Source organism: Pseudophryne corroboree, chromosome 8, assembly GCF_028390025.1.
Source record: "Pseudophryne corroboree isolate aPseCor3 chromosome 8, aPseCor3.hap2, whole genome shotgun sequence".
Taxonomy (NCBI): domain Eukaryota; kingdom Metazoa; phylum Chordata; class Amphibia; order Anura; family Myobatrachidae; genus Pseudophryne; species Pseudophryne corroboree.
In genome coordinates, this window is record NC_086451.1 from 383909682 (window position 1) to 383928837 (window position 19156).

The 19156-nt window shown below is 47.0% G+C and overlaps 1 protein-coding gene across 1 annotated transcript in view; it reads left to right on the plus strand.

Moving 5' to 3' along the window:
- ZC3H4 (zinc finger CCCH-type containing 4) overlaps window positions 1-19156 on the plus strand; it is a 196456-nt gene that overhangs the window by 100485 nt on the left and 76815 nt on the right. Inside the window, exons 6-8 of the mRNA XM_063937644.1 lie at window positions 4048-4135; window positions 4246-4364; window positions 4496-4597. Of these exons, the coding sequence (XP_063793714.1) occupies window positions 4048-4135; window positions 4246-4364; window positions 4496-4597 (309 nt within the window). The remainder of the gene's footprint in view (window positions 1-4047; window positions 4136-4245; window positions 4365-4495; window positions 4598-19156) is intronic.

Below are 19156 nucleotides of genomic sequence, written 5' to 3' on the forward strand. Positions count from 1 at the left end.
TCTGATCCATAAGAACAACCAAACATATATCCAATGGTAATCAGAGCGATATAAGTGTAAAATATAAGTTATATTAGTGCAACAAACCGTAGGCAGCCTGTTAAAATCACGAATAAAATAACAATATTACTGACATAGAAAAAATATTAATATAGTGACATAAGAAGTAATATATGTGACATAGTAAAATGTATATCCATAAGGCTATCATATTATATATATTAGAATTAAACCTAGGTTATTGACTGTGCTAATAATTATTACATCTTCTTTACTTGCCTAGCAACTGCTCATAAAAAACATCTTAAATTAAGGGCTTCATTGAGCCCTTTGGGGGCAAGTGTATCTAGTGTGTGTATCCAGCGGGACTCAAGTTGTAGGAGTTTTCTAGATCTGTCCCCACCTCTTAGAGATTTAGGTACCTGGTCAATAATTTTGTAACGGAGCGTAGCCATATTATGTTGTTTTTTAGCAAAATGACGAGCTACTGGCTGTTCGCTATCACCCGCTTTTATGGCTTCACGGATGGCATACCTGTGTTGTGCCATCCTGGTCTTAAAAGTGCAATCCGTCTTGCCCACATATGATAAACCACATGGGCATGTTAACAAGTAGACCACAAATTTCGATTCACAGGATAAGTGCTGTTTGATGCTATAAGATTTCCCAGTGTGAGGATGCAAAAATTTTGTACCTGGTGTCATATAGCTACATGTTGTGCATCCACTGCATCGATAACACCCCGCTTTTCTGCTAAGAAAATGTTCCTTAGCTTCATTGAATTGAGAGATATCGGTTTTCACGACTATATCTCTTATACTGCTATTATTAGAATAGCTAGGTAATAACCTGGATTGGAATGCCTCACCGAGCCCCTTGTCAGTAGCCACAATGGGCCAGATTTGTTTGGTCTTTTTAGTCAAGTAATGGCTACTAGAATTGAAACGAGTCACCCAGGGAAATCTACCCTGTAACCGTTTAGGGGGTTTTTGTTCCAATAGTTGTTCTCGTGTGAGACTCAACGCCCTTTTTCGTGCTGTCATCAACAGTTTACTAGGATAACCTCTATCTAAGAATCTTAGGGTCATGTTGTGTAAGGCTAATTCCTTCTCCTGTAGATTAGTCGTGATCCGACATACTCTCAAGAATTGAGAAAACGGTAAACTGCGAATCGTTGATTTAGGGTGGGAACTATCATATCTCAACACATTATTCCTGTCTGTAGGTTTCACAAACAGTGATGTGTTGATCATCCCTTCATCAAGCGTAATACAGACATCCAAAAAATTAATAGTTTTGTCATCAATGGTTAAAGTTAATTTGATGGGACTGTCTGTGGCATTATGTGCAAAAACTAGTGTTTTAAGGTCCTCCCTATTATCCTTCCAAAATATAAGAACATCATCTATATAACGGAAGTATAGGATTATCCTATCATATATAGCACTATTGAGAAAAAATAAATCATTCTCAACCTCCCACATATATGAGTTGGCGAAGGATGGTGCCACCGCCGATCCCATTGCGCAACCTGTGCGCTGCAGGAAAAAGATCTTATCATAAAGGAAAAAATTGTGGGTTAGGGAGAATTCTAATAGTGCTAAGAAAAAATCAATATCAGGACCTTTGTACAGTGGGTTATTAGTAATGAGTCTTCTAACAGATTGTAGCCCCGCCCCATGCGGTATACATGTGTATAAGCTGGTAACATCTATGGTGGCGAGGCTAGTCTGTTCAGGTAATTTACCCATTTCTAGGAATTTCCTTAGTAACATAGAAGTATCTTTCAAGTGTGTGCTAGTGTTCTGGATACAAGGCTGTAAAAAAGCATCACAGTACACAGAAAGAGGTTCACATAACGATCCCCTGGCCGATATAATAGGTCGTCCTGGGGGGTCCAGGGGATCTTTATGTACCTTAGGAATTATATAAAACACAGGTACTACAGGAAACTCAGTGGATAAGGCTTTACAGACAGACTGTGTGATGATACCTTGGTCAACTGCATCTTTAAGCATACAGTCTAATTCCTTCTTAAATTGCCAAGTAGGATCTTGGCTCAGTCTGCCATAGGTATCAGTATCAGACAGTAATCTTTCACATTCACGTTTATATTTATCAACATCAAGAACAACTAAAGCACCCCCCTTGTCCGCATTCCTAATGATGATATCTTGTCTCTTACCGAGACTTTTCAGGGCTGCGGATTCTTCCCGTGATATATTAGAGCTTAATTTCCCACGTATTTCTTCCCCGACACCGTCCATCATTCTACTAAAAGTTCTAATAGATGAATTTTGTGACATGGGTTCAAACGTGGATTTCTTTAGTTTCTTTAGCTGTGCTGGAATGATCGATTCCATCAACGGGTTAGAGTTAATATTCTTGTTGTAATATTCCTTTAATTTAAGTGAACGCGTTAATCTGTATGATTCAATCTTCCACTGTAACGGGTCCATCGAACTGGTAGGAATAAAAGACAGACCCTTACTTAACACCTTATTTTCTATAGGTGTCAATAATTTAGTTGAGAGATTGATGATTAATTGCGACCCCTCCTCGGAGGTTTTGTCCCTACTTTGGGACCTGGCTTTCCTCCACGTCTGCCCCCCTCTCCTCGTGGGCGCACCTCGCGGCCTGCCAGTATGGCCCGGGTGCGCACCCCTAAAGGGGCATCTTGCGTTTGCTGTCCTTTTTTGGACGGGGTCTCTTCAACATCACTGGCCGACGTACTAGAATATTGATGTCTTGATTGTCGTTGTCTATATTGTTGCTGCCTCTGTGGATTCTGCCTGGGATTATTGCTGTTAAGCCATAGGTATACCCTATGCTGCGCATAGTCCTGCTGAACACGTACTAATTTATCATGTGATAAATCTCAAGTACGCGTTGGGCGTGGCCTAAACCAAGACGTGTTTGCTTCAACTGTGAACACTGGTCCTGCAAGCTAAGACGCGGACTTGAGATTTATCACATGCCGGCAACCTGTGAATCGGACCGCTGAGAGTGATACGTGATACAGCTGGGTCGAATCCTATGAGCCGGTTATTTCTTACCTTGATGTATGTGAGCTTGTTATTTTCAGTAAATCTGTTTTAATCATGATTCACTGAGTGCGCCTTCATCATTCTTTTGCAATATATATATATATATATATATATATATATATATATATTTATATATATATTTTTTTTAAATATATAAATAATACTTGTGCCTCCCAAAAAGACAAACCAAGTACCTAATCCCTTCTAATATAAATAGATATGCTATTACCAATAAAAAAAACACCAAAAAAAACATGTTTTACATTTTTTTTATTAGATTCACCCACCAAAGTGTGGCAGATTGAAAATGACGAATTTACTGTCTAAAAGCACTGTTGTCGAATTTCCAAACTTCAATTGAATATACTTTTGTCGAATTGCCGCATTTGTACCATTGCAGAAAAGTCGAATTTGACAAATGTCGAATTTCAAAAAGTCGAATTTTGAAAGTCCGTTTTTTTGACGGAAAGTACTGAATTGCATTGTCGAATTTTTATGGGGGGCGAAAAAGTCCAGTTTTTCGACAATTTCGGGAATTCGACCGCAATTGCATATACCCCATAGTCTTTGTAAATTTATACATTCTTTCTGTCTGCAATATTGGAGGACACTGCTCTACCTTGGGGTCTAGAGGGCGCTTGTGCAGGACACAACTACACTGCAGATTTCTTGGTCTCTGACTCCTCCCCCTCTATACCACTACCCTAGAAACATAGAATTTAAATTTGACGGCAGATAAGAACCACTTGGCTCATCTAGTCTGCATACAAAGGCTTCCGTTTTTTTTTGTGTGCCCTGTATGCTTTTGTGAAGGTGGTATAAAATTGTGTCATATACATACCTTTAGCCCACTCACTGGTACTTGTAAGGATCTGAAGGGCAAACTTCAATTATTGTGATTTATAGAAAGCAGCCTGTGTAGTCCTCCCATTTATACGACTCTTTCGACATTTTCTGATTCTTGTGATGGTCAGTGTTGTGATTTGTTTTGGCTTTGCAGTATTGTGATGAAGAGATGATGGCAGATGAGGATTACGATGAATATTCCAAAGAGCTGAACCAGTACCGCAAGTCTAAAGAAGGCAGAGGTAGAGGTAGGCTTATTCATTCAGTGGGGAAGACTGATGGTAGAGGGCAGCATTTAGTTGTATTTAATGCTGCCCTCTTGTTTAGTTACATTTGTGATCCTTGCTTTCAGGATTTTATAGAGGTCGGGGGAGAGGGCTCCGTGGGAGAGGATTCAAAGGCATGGGTCGTGGTAGAGGAAGAGGCAGAGGGAAAGGAAACGATGATGATGATTACTATGAAGAAGATGGAGTAAGCTGTTAACATTATTATTATACACAAGGAAATTCTTGACTAGCATACATTTGCAAGTTGTTCATGGGGATGAGCAGGGATCTGTTATGCTTCCTTGTTAAGGTCTTTTAACACTCTTTCCTGTCTAGGATGGAGGGATGTACAGAAATGACTATGAGAAGCCTCACCATCGAGCAGACAAGAAGGGAAAAGTCATCTGTAAATACTTTATAGAGGGCCGGTGTACCTGGGTGAGTTACCATAGAACTTTACAGTGAAATTGATAAAGGTGCTTTTGTAGACTTTTTTTTGTATTAGAGACACACAAGGCCCTATGTGTAGTGTACGCAGCCTACTGATTTTTGAATGTTATATATACTAGTGAGTGTCTGACAGTATCTCCATGGAAAATGAGGATTCGCGCTCTCTTACTGAGTGCAGACATGTATCTACTGTTTCCCCTGACATAAGTGTATTTTTCTTACGTCCTAGAGGATACTGGGGTTCCATTTAGTACCATGGGGTATAGACGGGTCCACTAGGAGCCATAGGCACTTTAAGAGTTTGCTCCTCCCTCTGTGCCCCTCCTACCAGACTCGGTTTAGAAAATGTGCCCAGAGAAGCCGGTCACACTGAAGGAAGTTCCTGAAGTGTGTTCTGCATTTATTTTCTCTGCTTGTTATTTTCAGGCAGGGCTGGTTGGCACCAGCTTGCCTTCTTCGTGGGACTTAGTGGGGGGGAACGTCCCAACCTCTTGAAGGGTTAATGGTCCCGTTCCCTGTTGACAGGACACTAGCTCCTGAGGGAACTATTCACAAGCCCCACCACGGCGAGCGTACATTCCCGCAGCGCACTGCCACCCCTAACAGAGCCAGAAGAATGAAGAGTGGTGAGTACTAAGCCGGCGTCCTGGTCAGCGGGTCGCCGGCCAGTATGGCGGCATGAGGGTATGGAGACGCACGGCTTCTAACCGGGGCGGAATGCGTCTCCAGACTCAGTACACAACTACGTCTCAGTCACTGTACACAGTACCCACACTGGCAAAAACAGCATTAAAACGGATCTCACTCCAATTTAAGCACTAGATTACCTCAGCCAGTATAAAGAAGCGGGAAGACCGCGCGCCATTGAAGGGGCGGGGATTCACTATGAGAGGATCCAGCAGCTCACCAGCGCCATTTTCCCTCTGCAGTGGACACAGACGCTGACTAACAGGGACGCGCAGCTCCTCAGGTGTGACTCCAGATTACCTCAGCTGTACGAGGGGGTCATAGCAGGGGGAGTGCGATTACTAGTGTACTAAGTCCCCAATCTGGGTACTTAGTCTGCGACGTGGCTAAGTTTGGCATTAGCGATAAGGGCTCTGTGTGCTGGCTCCACTATACCTTTGTGTCTCCCTAGAAGGGCTCTTTGTGGGTTAATTGTGCTTTTAACCATTCCTGTGTGTGTGTGTGTGTACTGTCACATTTACAAATGTCAGGCAAAGACCCAGGTTAGCGGGGCTGAACCAGCTTGGCGGGATTACATTAAAGGAATGATTTCCACTATTTCTAATAAATTGTCCCGCAATGAGAAAGAGACGCAATACTTAAGAGTTTGTGAACAGAGACTCAGTCCCCAAACCAGCGTCTCAGTCCCCTACCATTTGTCAACAAAAGCGAACTCTGGCCCATGTCCTGCAGTCTGACTCTGACGCTGAAGGGTCAGACATGGAGGAGGGGGAGGGGGATTCAGAAGAGGGGGATGCTGCTCTGTCACAGGGAATAGAAGCTTTTATAGAAACTATCAGAGACGTTCTGCAAATTCCTGATAAAATGAAACTTTTCCTGTGCCAAAGGAATTCAATACTCATGGGTTATGGGACATTTCAAATCCCTAAAGGGTTACTCTCATCTTTTCCTTTTCCTCCTGAGGATAGGAAAAAATGCGAACATCCACCGATAGTAGATGCATCAGTGTACAGGCTGTCACGGAAAATTGTATTGCCTGTCCCTGGTACAGCCTCCCTAAAATTCACGGCTGATCGTAAAATTGAAACTACTCTCAAATCCTTGTATACAGCTGCTGGGGTGGCCCAGAGACCCACTATTGCATGTGCATGGATTACAAAAGCCATTGCTAAATGGTCAGGTAACCTAATTGAGGGATTAGATTCCTTACCTAGTTGGGAGATTGTTTTTACTCCTGCAATATATACAGGACTCTGTGAACTTCATGGTGAAAGCCATAAAAGAGAGAGGCTTGCTTAATGCGCGCACCACTGCTATGGCAGTGTCAGCACGCAGGGGCTTGTGGCTACTAGACAAATGGATCTCCAAAGCTACTGCGGGTAAGTCTACATATCTTCCTTCCACAGCTCCCTCAGCCAGGAAAGCTTACTCAGCTTCAAACTTACAGTCCTTTCGGACAGCCAAGTTTAAGGGCAAATACAGAGGTGCTTCTGCAGCCACCAGAGGCGCAAGAGGTAAACCACGCAAACCAGCAACTGCCGATTCTCAGGAACAGAGTTCAGTCTCTGCTTCCTCAAAGCCTTCAGCATGACGGTGGACCGCGATGCCTAGAAGACTGGCAGGTGGGAGCCTGGCAAAAATTCTTCAGTCACATCTGGACAAGTTGTGCCAGGATCCCTGGGTCATAGATCTTTTTTGCCAGGGCTACAGACTGGAGTTCCAAGAGCTCCCACCTCACAGATTCTTAAAATCATGCTTACCAGTTTCGCAAGAGGCAAGTATAACTTTACAGTACGCCATTCAAAAACTGGTACTGACTCAGGTCATTCTCCCAGTTCCACCTCATCAGTAAAACAAGGGGTACTATTCCAACTTGTTTGTAGTACCGAAACCAGATGGTTCGGTAAGACCAATTCTGAACCTCAAGTCATCGTCGTACAAATTCAGGATGGAGTCTCTGATAGCGGTAATCTGGAAGAGGGGGAATTCCTAGTGTCTCTGGATATTAAGGATGCGTACCTTCACATTCCGATCTGGCCGCCTCATAGGGCTTATCTACGGTTTGCACTGCAGGTCTGTCACTACCAGTTCCAGGCCCTGCCATTTGGTCTCTCCACGCCACCGAGGGTGTTCACCAAGGTGATGGCAGAGATGATGTTTATACTCCGCAAACAGAGTGAACATAATTCCATACTTGGACGATCTTCTGATAAAGGCGCCGTCCAGGGAGAGGTTGCTGGACAGTATTGGTCTTTCAACCAGATGTCTCCAGGGTCACGGGTGGATTCTGAAGCTTTCAAAATCTCACCTAGAGCCGATACGGAGGCTTCCATTCCTGGGAGTGATACTGGACACTGAGTCGCAGAAGGTGTTAGTAATCCAGTCAATGGTTCTGGATGTCCTGAAACCCACCCGGATATCAGTGCATCTATGCATTCGCCTTCTGGGAAAAATGGTGCACTCTTACGAGATGCTTCAATACGGAAGGTTTCACGCAAGACCCTTCCAGCTCGGTCTGTTGGACAAATGGTCCGGACAGCACCAGAGGATCCATCTGTCGCCAAAAGCCAGTATCTCCCTTCTGTGGTGGCTACAGATTTCTCACCTCGTCGAGGGTTGGAGGTTCGGTATTCAGAATTGGATTCTGTTAACCACAGACGCAAACTTCAGAGGTTGGGGAGCAGTCACCCAGGGGGTAAAGTTTCAAGGACGATGGTCAAGTCAGGAAGTCATCCTTCCAATCAACATTCTGGAACTAAGGGCCATATACAACGGCCTTTTGCAGGCCTCATATCTTCAAGATCATGCCATTCATGTCCAGTTGGACAAGGTGACGGCAGTAACGTACATAAACAGGGCGGAACGAAAAGCAGAGCAGCAATGTCAGAGGTGTCAACAATTTTCCTCTGGGCAGAAATACACCCTGTGACTTTGTCAGCGGTATTCATTCCGGGAGTAGACAACTGGGAAGCAGACTTCCTCAGTAGACACAACCTGCACCTGGGGGAGTGTGGCCTTCACTTGGAAGTGTTCAGGTGCTTGACACGTCAATGGGGATATCCACAAATCGACATGATGGCCTCTCGTCTCCACAAGAAGCTCAAGTGGTATTGTTCCAGTTAGAGAAACCCACAGGCAGTGGCGGTAGATGCTCTGATGACTCCATGGGTCTATCAGATGGTGTATGTGTTTCCTCCACTTCCTCTGATCCCAAGAATTCACAAAAGAATAAAAAGGGAAAAGGTTCAAGTAATACTTAATGCTCTGGACTGGCCAAGAAGGGCCTGGTACGCGGACCTTCTGGAGATGCTTCTTGAAGATCCGTGGCCTCTACCTCTTTGCGAGGATCTTCTGCAACAGGGCCTGTTCGTCTATCAAGACTTACCGCAGCTACGTTTGACGGCATGGAAGTTGAAATGCTGATTCTAGCCAGGAGAGGGATCCCTGACAAGGTTATTCCGACTATGATCTAAGCCAGGAAGGGGGTAACGTCTAAACATTACCACCGTGTTGGAAGAAATACGTCTCTTGGTGAGAGCAGAAATTATTCTGCGGTGGAATTTCATCTGGGACGTTTCCTGCTTTTCTGCAGGCAGGTGTGGATGTGGGCCTCCAGCTGGGCTCCATAAAAGTCCATATTTCGGCCTTATCCATTTTCTTTCAGAAACAATTGGCTTCTCTCCCTGAGGTCCAGACTTTCTTGAAAGGTGTTTTGCACATCCTACCTCCCTTTGTGCTTCCCACGGCACCATCTCAATTTGGTGCTGCAGTTCTTCCAATCAGACTTGTTTGAACCATGACCGAAGGTAGACATAAAATATCTTACGTGGAAGGCCGTCACACTGTGGCCTTAACTTTGGTGAGGCGTGTGTCGGAGCTGGGGGCGTTCTCACAAGAGCCCCTATTTAATTTTCCATGAAGATAGAGCTGAACTCAGAACTCGTCAGCAATTTCTTCCTTAAGTGGTGTTGGCGTTTCACATCAACCAACCTATTATGGTTCCGGTGGTTTCCGACACTTCTGCTTCTTCAAAGTCTTTGGATGTGGTGAGGGCTTTGAAGGTGTTTGTAAATAGAACAGCTCGTCACAGAAACTCTGACGCACTGTTTGTTCTTTATGATCCCAATAAGATTGGGTGTCCTGCTTCTAAGCAGTCAATTCCACTCTGGATCAGGCTCGCTATCCAGCATGCTTATTCTATGGCAGGCTTGCCGGTTCCAAAATCTGTACAGGCCCACTCTACTAGGTCGGTGGGTTCTTCTTGGGCGGCTGACCGCGGTGTCTTGGCTTTACAGCTCTGCCGATCAACTACTTGGTCGGGATCGAACACGTTTGCTAAGTTCTACAAGTTTGATACTTTGACCTCTGAGGACCTTCAGTTTGGTCAGTCAGTTGTGTGGCAACATCAGCACTCTCCCACCTGGTTTGGGAGCTTTGGTACTTCCCCATAGTACTAAATGGATCCCCAGTTATCCTCTACGACGTAACAGAAAATAGGATTTTAATTACCTACTGGTAAATCCTTTTCTTGTAGTCTGTAGGGGATACTGGGGTTCCATTTAGTACCATGGGGTATATACAGGTTCACTATATGTGACATTCTCTTGTTCACGCTCTGTCAGAGGGTATGGCTAAAGAAGCTGTCAGGAGGAGGTGAAAGAGGCACTTAAGGAGCACTTCACTTTCTGCGCCATACTTTTATCTGCACCGGAAAGGGACACCGAGCAGTCTCCATGTTTAATGTCTTCTTTATATCCTCTATGGGCAACCGCATTGTTAAATAAATGCAGATGTAAAGCATGACATGAGTAGAATATATGTAGCGATCCTTGAACCCATCCATCCTGATAGCTGAGAATTCAGAGAACAGTTATTTATACATTTTGTATAAATGTTATTGGTTTGTAGTTCTTACTAATCTGCTGCAGCAGAACAATGTAGCATTCAGTGATTGTCTTGTTTCTCTGACGTCCTAGTGGATGCTGGGTACTCCGTAAGGACCATGGGGAATAGACGGGCTCCGCAGGAGACTGGGCACTCTTTAAAGAAAGATTAGGTACTACATCTGGTGTGCACTGGCTCCTCCCTCTATGCCCCTCCTCCAGACCTCAGTTAGAATCTGTGCCCGGCCAGAGCTGGATGCACTTAGTGGGCTCTCCTGAGTTCACTATAAAGAAAGTATTTGTTAGGTTTTTTATTTTCAGTGAGATCTGCTGGCAACAGACTCACTGCTACGTGGGACTTAGGGGAGAGAAGCAAACCTACCTGCTTGCAGCTAGCTTGTGCTTCTAAGGCTACTGGACACCATTAGCTCCAGAGGGATCGAACACAGGGCCCGACCTCGATCGTCCGTTCCCGGAGCCGCGCCGCCGTCCCCCTTGCAGAGCCAGAAGACGGAAGATTCCGGAGAAAATCGGCGGCTGAAGACTCCGGTCTTCAATAAGGTAGCGCACAGCACTGCAGCTGTGCGCCATTACTCCCACAGCACACCACACGCTCCGGTCACTGATGGGTGCAGGGCGCTGGGGGGGGGGCGCCCTGGGCTGCAATTAGTATACCTTAAGTGGCAAAATGCACATAATACAGTTCAAAACTGTATATGTGCCTAATCCCCCGCCATAATTATTATTAAAAAAAGCGGGAGAAGCCCGCCGCTGAAGGGGCGGGGCTATCTTTCTCGGCACAGCCAGCGCCATTTTCTCTTCACAGCTCCGCTGGAAGGACGCTCCCCAGGCTCTCCCCTGCAGTATACACTACGGAAAGGGTAAAAAAGAGAGGGGGGCACATAAATTTAGGCGCAAAATTGTGATATAAGCAGCTATTGGGGGAAAATTCACTTTGTGTATAGTGTATATCCCTCTGTTATATAGCGCTCTGGTGTGTGCTGGCATACTCTCTCTCTGTCTCCCCAAAGGACTTTGTGGGGTCCTGTCCTCAGTCAGAGCATTCCCTGTGTGTGTGTGCGGTGTGTCGGTACGGCTTTGTCGACATGTTTGATGAGGACGCTTACGTGGAGGCGGAGCAGGAGCCGATAAGTGTGATGTCGCCCCCTGCGGGGCCGACACCAGAGTGGATGGATATGTGGAAGGTATTAACCGACAGTGTCAACTCCTTGCATAAAAGGTTCGATGACGTAACAGCTTTGGGACAGCCGGCATCTCAGCCCGCGCCTGCCCAAGCGTCTGAGGCCATCAGGGGCTCAAAAACGCCCGCTACCTCAGATGGCAGACACAGATGTCGACACGGAGTCTGACTCCAGTGTCGACGAGGATGAGACAAATGTACAATCCACAAGGGCCATCCGATGCATGATTACGGCAATGAAAAATGTGTTGCACATTTCTGATATTAACCCGGTTACCACAAAAAAGAGTATTATGTTTGGGGAGAAAAAGCAGCCAGTGACTTTTCCCCCATCTGATGAGTTAAATGAATTGTGTGAAGAAGCGTGGTGTTCCCCAGATAAGAAGCTAGTGATTTCTAAGCGGTTACTAATGGCGTACCCTTTCCCGCCAATGGATAGGTTACGCTGGGAGACATCCCCTAGGGTGGACAAGGCGCTCACACGCTTATCAAAAAAGGTGGCACTACCGTCTCAGGATACGGCCACCTTAAAGGAGCCTGCAGATAGAAAGCAGGAGGCTATCCTGAAGTCTGTGTATACACACTCAGGTACTATACTGCGACCTGCTATTGCTTCAGCATGGATGTGTAGTGCTGCAGCAGCATGGTCTGATTCCCTGTCAGATAACATTGATTCTCTTGACAGGGATACTATTTTGCTAACCATAGAGCATATTAAAGACGTAGTCTTATATATGAGGGATGCACAGAGGGACATTTGCCGGCTGGCATCTAGAATTAATGCAATGTCCATTTCTGCCAGGAGAGTATTATGGACTCGGCAGTGGACAGGTGATGCTGATTCTAAAAGGCACATGGAAGTTTTGCCTTATAAGGGTGAGGAATTGTTTGGGAACTGTCTATCGGACCTCGTGTCCACAGCAACAGCTGGGAAGTCGATCTTTTTACCTCAGGTTCCCTCACAGCCTAAGAAAGCACCGTATTATCAAGTACAGTCCTTTCGGCCCCAGAAAGGCAAGCGGGTCAGAGGCGCGTCCTTTCTGCCCAGAGGCAGGGGTAGAGGGAAAAGGCTGCACCAGTCAGCCAGTTCCCAGGAACAAAAATCCTCCCCTGCTTCCACTAAGTCCACCGCATGACGCTGGGGCTCCACAGGTGGAGCCAGGTGCGGTGGGGGCCCGTCTCCGGAACTTCAGCGACCAGTGGGTTCGCTCACAGGTGGGTCTCTGGGTTCTACAAGTGGTATCTCAGGGATACAAGCTGGAATTCGAGACGTCTCCCCCTCGCCGTTACCTCAAATCAGCCTTGCCAGCTACTCCCAAGGAAAGGGAGGTAGTACTGGCGGCAATTCACAAGCTGTACCTCCAGCAGGTGATGATCAAAGTTCCCCTCCAACAGGGACGGGGTTACTATTCCACAATGTTTGTGGTACCGAAACCAGACGGTTCGGTGAGACCCATTCTAAATTTGAAATCCTTGAACACTTCTATAAGGAAGTTCAAGTTCAAAATGGAATCGCTAAGGGCGGTTATTGCAAGCCTGGAAGAGTGGGATTTTATGGTATCACTGGACATCAAGGATGCTTACCTACGTGTCCCCATTTACCCACCTCACCAGGAGTACCTCCGATTTGTGGTACAGGATTGCCATTACCAATTCCAGACGTTGCCGTTTGGTCTGTCCACGGCACCGAGGGTATTTACCAAGGTAATGGCCGAAATTATGATACTCCTTCGAAAGAAGGGAGTTTTATAATTATCCCGTACTTGGACGATCTCCTTATAAAGGCGAGGTCCATGGAGCAGTTGTTGGTCGGAGTAGCACTATCTCAGGAAGTGCTACAACAGCACGGCCGGATTCGGAATATCCCAAAGTCGCAGCTGGTTCCTACGACGCGTCTGCTGTTCTTGGGTATGATTCTGGACACAGAACAGAAGAAGGTGTTTCTAACGGAGGAGAAGGCCAAGGAGTTGTCATCTCTGGTCAGAGACCTCCTGAAACCAAAACAGGTGTCGGTGCATCACTGCACGCGAGTCCTGGGAAAGATGGTAGCTTCTTACGAAGCGATTCCCTTCGGCAGGTTCCATGCAAGGATCTTTCAGTGGGATCTGTTAGACAAGTGGTCCGGATCGCATCTTCAGATGCATCGGTTGATCACCCTGTCCCCGAGTGCCAGAGTGTCTCTGCATACAGGACTGGGTCCTGGTGACCACGGATGCAAGCCTCCGAGGTTGGGGGGCAGTCACTCAGGGAAGAAACTTCCAAGGACAATGGTCGAGTCAGGAGACTTCCCTACACATAAATATTCAGGAACTAAGGGCCATTTACAATGCCCTAAGTCAAGCAAAACCCCTGCTTCAAAACCAGCCGGTGCTGATTCAGTCAGACAACATCACGGCGGTCGCCCATGTAAACAGACAGGGCGGCACAAGAAGCAGGATGGCAATGGCAGAAGCCACAAAGATTCTCCGATGGGCGGAGAATCACGTGATAGCACTGTCAGCAGTGTTCATTCCGGGAGTGGACAACTGGGAAGCAGACTTCCTCAGTAGGCACGACCTCCACCCGGGAGAGTGGGGACTTCATCCAGAAATCTTCCAGCTGATTGTAAATCGTTGGGAAAGGCCACAGGTGGACATGATGGCGTCCCGCCTCAACAAAAAGCTAAGAAAATATTGCGCCAGGTCAAGGGACCCTCAGGCGATAGCTGTGGACGCTCTAGTGACACCGTGGGTGTACCAGTCGGTTTATGTGTTCCCTCCTCTTCCTCTCATACCAAAGGTACTGAGGATAATAAGAAAGAGAGGAGTAAGAACTATACTCATCGTTCCGGATTGGCCAAGAAGAACTTGGTACCCGGAACTACAAGAAATGATCTCAGAGGACCCTTGGCCTCTGCCGCTCCGACAGGACCTGCTACAGCAGGGGCCCTGTCTATTCCAAGACTTACCGCGGCTGCGTTTGACGGCATGGCGGTTGAACGCCGGATCCTGATGGAAAAGGGCATTCCGGTGGAAGTCATTCCTACGCTGATAAAAGCTAGGGAGGATGTGACCGCAAAACATTATCATCGCATATGGCGAAAATATGTTGCTTGGTGTGAGGCTATGAAGGCCCCAACTGAGGAATTTCAGCTGGGTCGATTTCTGCACTTCCTACAGTCAGGAGTGACTATGGGCCTAAAATTGGGATCCATAAAAGTCCAGATTTCGGCCCTGTCTATTTTCTTTCAAAAAGAACTGGCTTCACTGCCTGAAGTTCAGACGTTTGTTAAGGGAGTGCTGCATATTCAGCCCCCTTTTGTGCCTCCAGTGGCACCTTGGGATCTCAGCGTAGTGTTGGATTTCCTAAAATCACAATGGTTTGAGCCACTTCAAACCGTGGAGTTGAAGTATCTCACGTGGAAAGTGGTCATGCCTTTGGCCTTGGCTTCGGCTAGGCGTGTGTCAGAATTGGCGGCTTTGTCATGTAAAAGCCCTTATCTGATCTTCCATATGGACAGGGCAGAATTGAGGACTCGTCCCCAATTTCTCCCTAAGGTGGTATCAGCGTTTCATTTGAACCAACCTATTATGGTGCCTGCGGCTACTCGGGACTTGGAGGATTCCAAGTTGCTGGACGTAGTCCGGGCCCTGAAAATCTATATTGCCAGGATGGCTAGAGTCAGAAAAACTGACTCGCTGTTTATCCTGCATGCACCCAACAAGCTGGGTGCTCCTGCTTCTAAGCAGACTATTGCTCGCTGGATCTGTAGCACAATTCAACTTGCACATTCTGCGGCTGGACTGCCGCATCCTAAATCAGTAAAAGCCCATTCCACGAGGAAGGTGGGCTCTTCGTGGGCGGCTGCCCGAGGGGTCTCGGCTTTACAACTTTGCCGAGCTGCTACCTGGTCGGGATCAAACACGTTTGCAAAATTCTACAAGTTTGATACCCTGGCTGAGGAGGACCTTGTTTTGCTCATTCGGTGCTGCAGAGTCATCCGCACTCTCCCGCCCGTTTGGGAGCTTTGGTATAATCCCCATGGTCCTTACGGAGTACCCAGCATCCACTAGGACGTCAGAGAAAATAAGAATTTACTCACCGGTAATTCTATTTCTCGTAGTCCGTAGTGGATGCTGGGAGCCCGTCCCAAGTGCGGACTTTCTGCAATACTTGTATATAGTTATTGCTTAACTATAGGGTTATTGTTCTGAGCCATCTGTTGAATGAGGCTCAGTTGTTGTTCATACTGTTAACTGGGTATAGTTATCACAAGTTGTACGGTGTGATTGGTGTGGCTGGTATGAGTCTTACCCTGGATTCCAAATCCTTTCCTAGTAATGTCAGCTCTTCCGGGCACAGTTTCCCTAACTGAGGTCTGGAGGAGGGGCATAGAGGGAGGAGCCAGTGCACACCAGATGTAGTACCTAATCTTTCTTTAAAGAGTGCCCAGTCTCCTGCGGAGCCCGTCTATTCCCCATGGTCCTTACGGAGTACCCAGCATCCACTACGGACTACGAGAAATAGAATTACCGGTGAGTAAATTCTTATTTCTCTGACGTCCTAAGTGGATGCTGGGACTCCGTAAGGACCATGGGGAATAGCGGCTCCGCAGGAGACTGGGCACAACTAAAAGAAAGCTTTTGGTCTAACTGGTGTGCACTGGCTCCTCCCCCTATGACCCTCCTCCAGACCTCCGTTAGAATCTTGTGCCCGGCTGAGCTGGATGCACACTAGGGGCTCTCCTGAGCTCCTAGAAAGAAAGTATATTTCTCTATCGTCCTAAGTGGATGCTGGGGTTCCTGAAAGGACCATGGGGAATAGCGGCTCCGCAGGAGACAGGGCACAAAAAAGTAAAGCTTTACTAGGTCAGGTGGTGTGCACTGGCTCCTCCCCCTATGACCCTCCTCCAGACTCCAGTTAGATTTTGTGCCCGAACGAGAAGGGTGCAATCTAGGTGGCTCTCCTAAAGAGCTGCTTAGAGAAAGTTTAGTTTAGGTTTTTTTCTTTACAGTGAGTCCTGCTGGCAACAGGATCACTGCAACGTGGGACTTAGGGGGAAAGTAGTAAACTCACCTGCATGCAGAGTGGATTTGCTGCTTGGCTACTGGACACCATTAGCTCCAGAGGGATCGAACACAGGCCCAGCCGTGGAGTCCGGTCCCGGAGCCGCGCCGCCGACCCCCTTGCAGATGCTGAAGCGTGAAGAGGTCCGGAAACCGGCGGCTGAAGACTCCTCAGTCTTCATAAGGTAGCGCACAGCACTGCAGCTGGGCGCCATTTTCCTCTCAGCACACTTCACTGGGCAGTCACTGAGGGTGCAGAGCGCTGGGGGGGGGCGCTCTGAGAGGCAAATATAAACCTTATACAAGGCTAAAAATACCTCACATATAGCCCATAGGGGCTATATGGAGATATTTAACCCCTGCCTGACTGGAAAAATAGCGGGAGAAGAACCCGCCGAAAAAGGGGCGGGGCCTATCTCCTCAGCACACGGCGCCATTTTCTGTCACAGCTCCGCTGGTCAGAACGGCTCCCAGGTCTCTCCCCTGCACTGCACTACAGAAACAGGGTAAAACAGAGAGGGGGGGCACATTAATGGCTATATATATATATATTAAAGCAGCTATAAGGGAGCACTTAATATAAGGATATCCCTTGTATATATAGCGCTTTGTGGTGTGTGCTGGCAGACTCTCCCTCTGTCTCCCCAAAAGGGCTAGTGGGTCCTGTCTTCATTAGAGCATTCCCTGTGAGTTTGCGGTGTGTGTCGGTACGTGGTGTCGACATGTATGAGGACGATATTGGTGTGGAGGCGGAGCAATTGCCAAATATGCAGATGTCACCCCCCAGGGGGTCGACACCAGAATGGATGCCTTTATTTGTGGAATTACGTGATGGTTTATCTTCCCTTAAACAGTCAGTTGAGGACATGAGGCGGCCGGACAATCAATTAATGCCTGTCCAGGCGCCTCAAACACCGTCAGGGGCTGTAAAACGCCCTTTGCCTCAGTCGGTCGACACAGACCCAGACACGGGCACTGATTCCAGTGACGACGGTAGAAATTCAAACGTATTTTCCAGTAGGGCCACACGTTATATGATTTTGGCAATGAAGGAGACGTTACATTTAGCTGATACTACAGATACCGTAAAACAGGGTATTATGTATGGTGTGAAAAAACTACAAACAGTTTTTCCTGAATCAGAAGAATTAAATGACGTGTGTGATGAAGCGTGGGTTGCTCCTGATAAAAAGTTGATAATTTCAAAAAAGTTATTGGCATTATACCCTTTCCCGCCAGAGGTTAGGGCGCGCTGGGAAACACCCCCTAAGGTGGACAAGGCGCTCACACGCTTATCCAAACAAGTGGCGTTACCCTCTCCTGAGACGGCCGCACTTAAGGATCCATCAGATAGAAAGATGGAAGTTATTCAAAAGAATATATACACACATGCAGGTGTTATACTACGACCAGCTATAGCAACTGCCTGGATGTGCAGTGCTGGAGTAGTTTGGTCAGAATCCCTGATTGAAAATATTGATACCCTAGATAGGGACAATGTTTTACTGTCGTTAGAACAAATAAAGGATGCATTTATCTATATGCGTGATGCACAGAGGGATATTTGCACACTGGCATCTCGGGTGAGTGCTATGTCCATTTCAGCCAGAAGAGCCTTATGGACACGACAGTGGACAGGCGATGCGGATTCAAAACGTCACATGGAGGTTTTGCCGTATAAAGGGGAGGAGTTATTTGGAGTTGGTCTATCAGACTTGGTGGCCACGGCTACTGCCGGGAAATCCACTTTTTTACCTCAAGTCACTCCCCAACAGAGAAAGGCACCGACCTTTCAACCGCAGCCTTTTCGCTCCTACAAAAATAAGAGAGCAAAGGGCTTGTCGTACCTGCCACGAGGCAGAGGAAGAGGGAAGAGACACCAACAGGCAGCTCCTTCCCAGGAACAGAAGCCCTCCCCGGCTCCTGCAAAAACCTCAGCATGACGCTGGGGCCTCTCAAGCGGACTCGGGGACAGTGGGGGGCCGTCTCAAAAATTACAGCGCGCAGTGGGCTCACTCGCAGGTAGACCCCTGGATCCTGCAGATAATATCTCAGGGGTACAGGTTGGAATTAGAGACGGATCCTCCTCATCGTTTCCTGAAGTCTGCCTTACCAACCGTCTCTTCCGAAAGGGAGAGGGTGTTGGAAGCCATTCACAAGCTGTACGCTCAGCAGGTGATAGTCAAAGTACCCCTATTACAACAAGGAAAGGGGTATTATTCCACTCTATTTGTGGTACCGAAGCCGGATGGCTCGGTAAGGCCTATTCTAAATCTGAAGTCCTTGAACCTCTACATAAAAAAGTTCAAGTTCAAGATGGAGTCACTCAGAGCAGTGATAGCGAACCTGGAAGAAGGGGACTTTATGGTATCCTTGGACATCAAGGATGCGTATCTACACGTTCCGATTTACCCCGCACACCAGGGGTACCTCAGGTTCATTGTTCAAAACTGTCACTATCAGTTTCAGACGCTGCCGTTCGGATTGTCCACGGCGCCTCGGGTCTTTACCAAGGTAATGGCCGAGATGATGATTCTTCTTCGAAGAAAAGGCGTATTAGTTATCCCATACTTGGACGATCTCCTAATAAGGGCAAGGTCCAGAGAACAGCTGGAGACAGCTTTAGCACTATCTCAAGAGGTGCTAAGACAACACGGGTGGATTCTGAATATTCCAAAATCCCATTTAATCCCGACAACTCGTCTGCTGTTCCTAGGAATGATTCTGGACA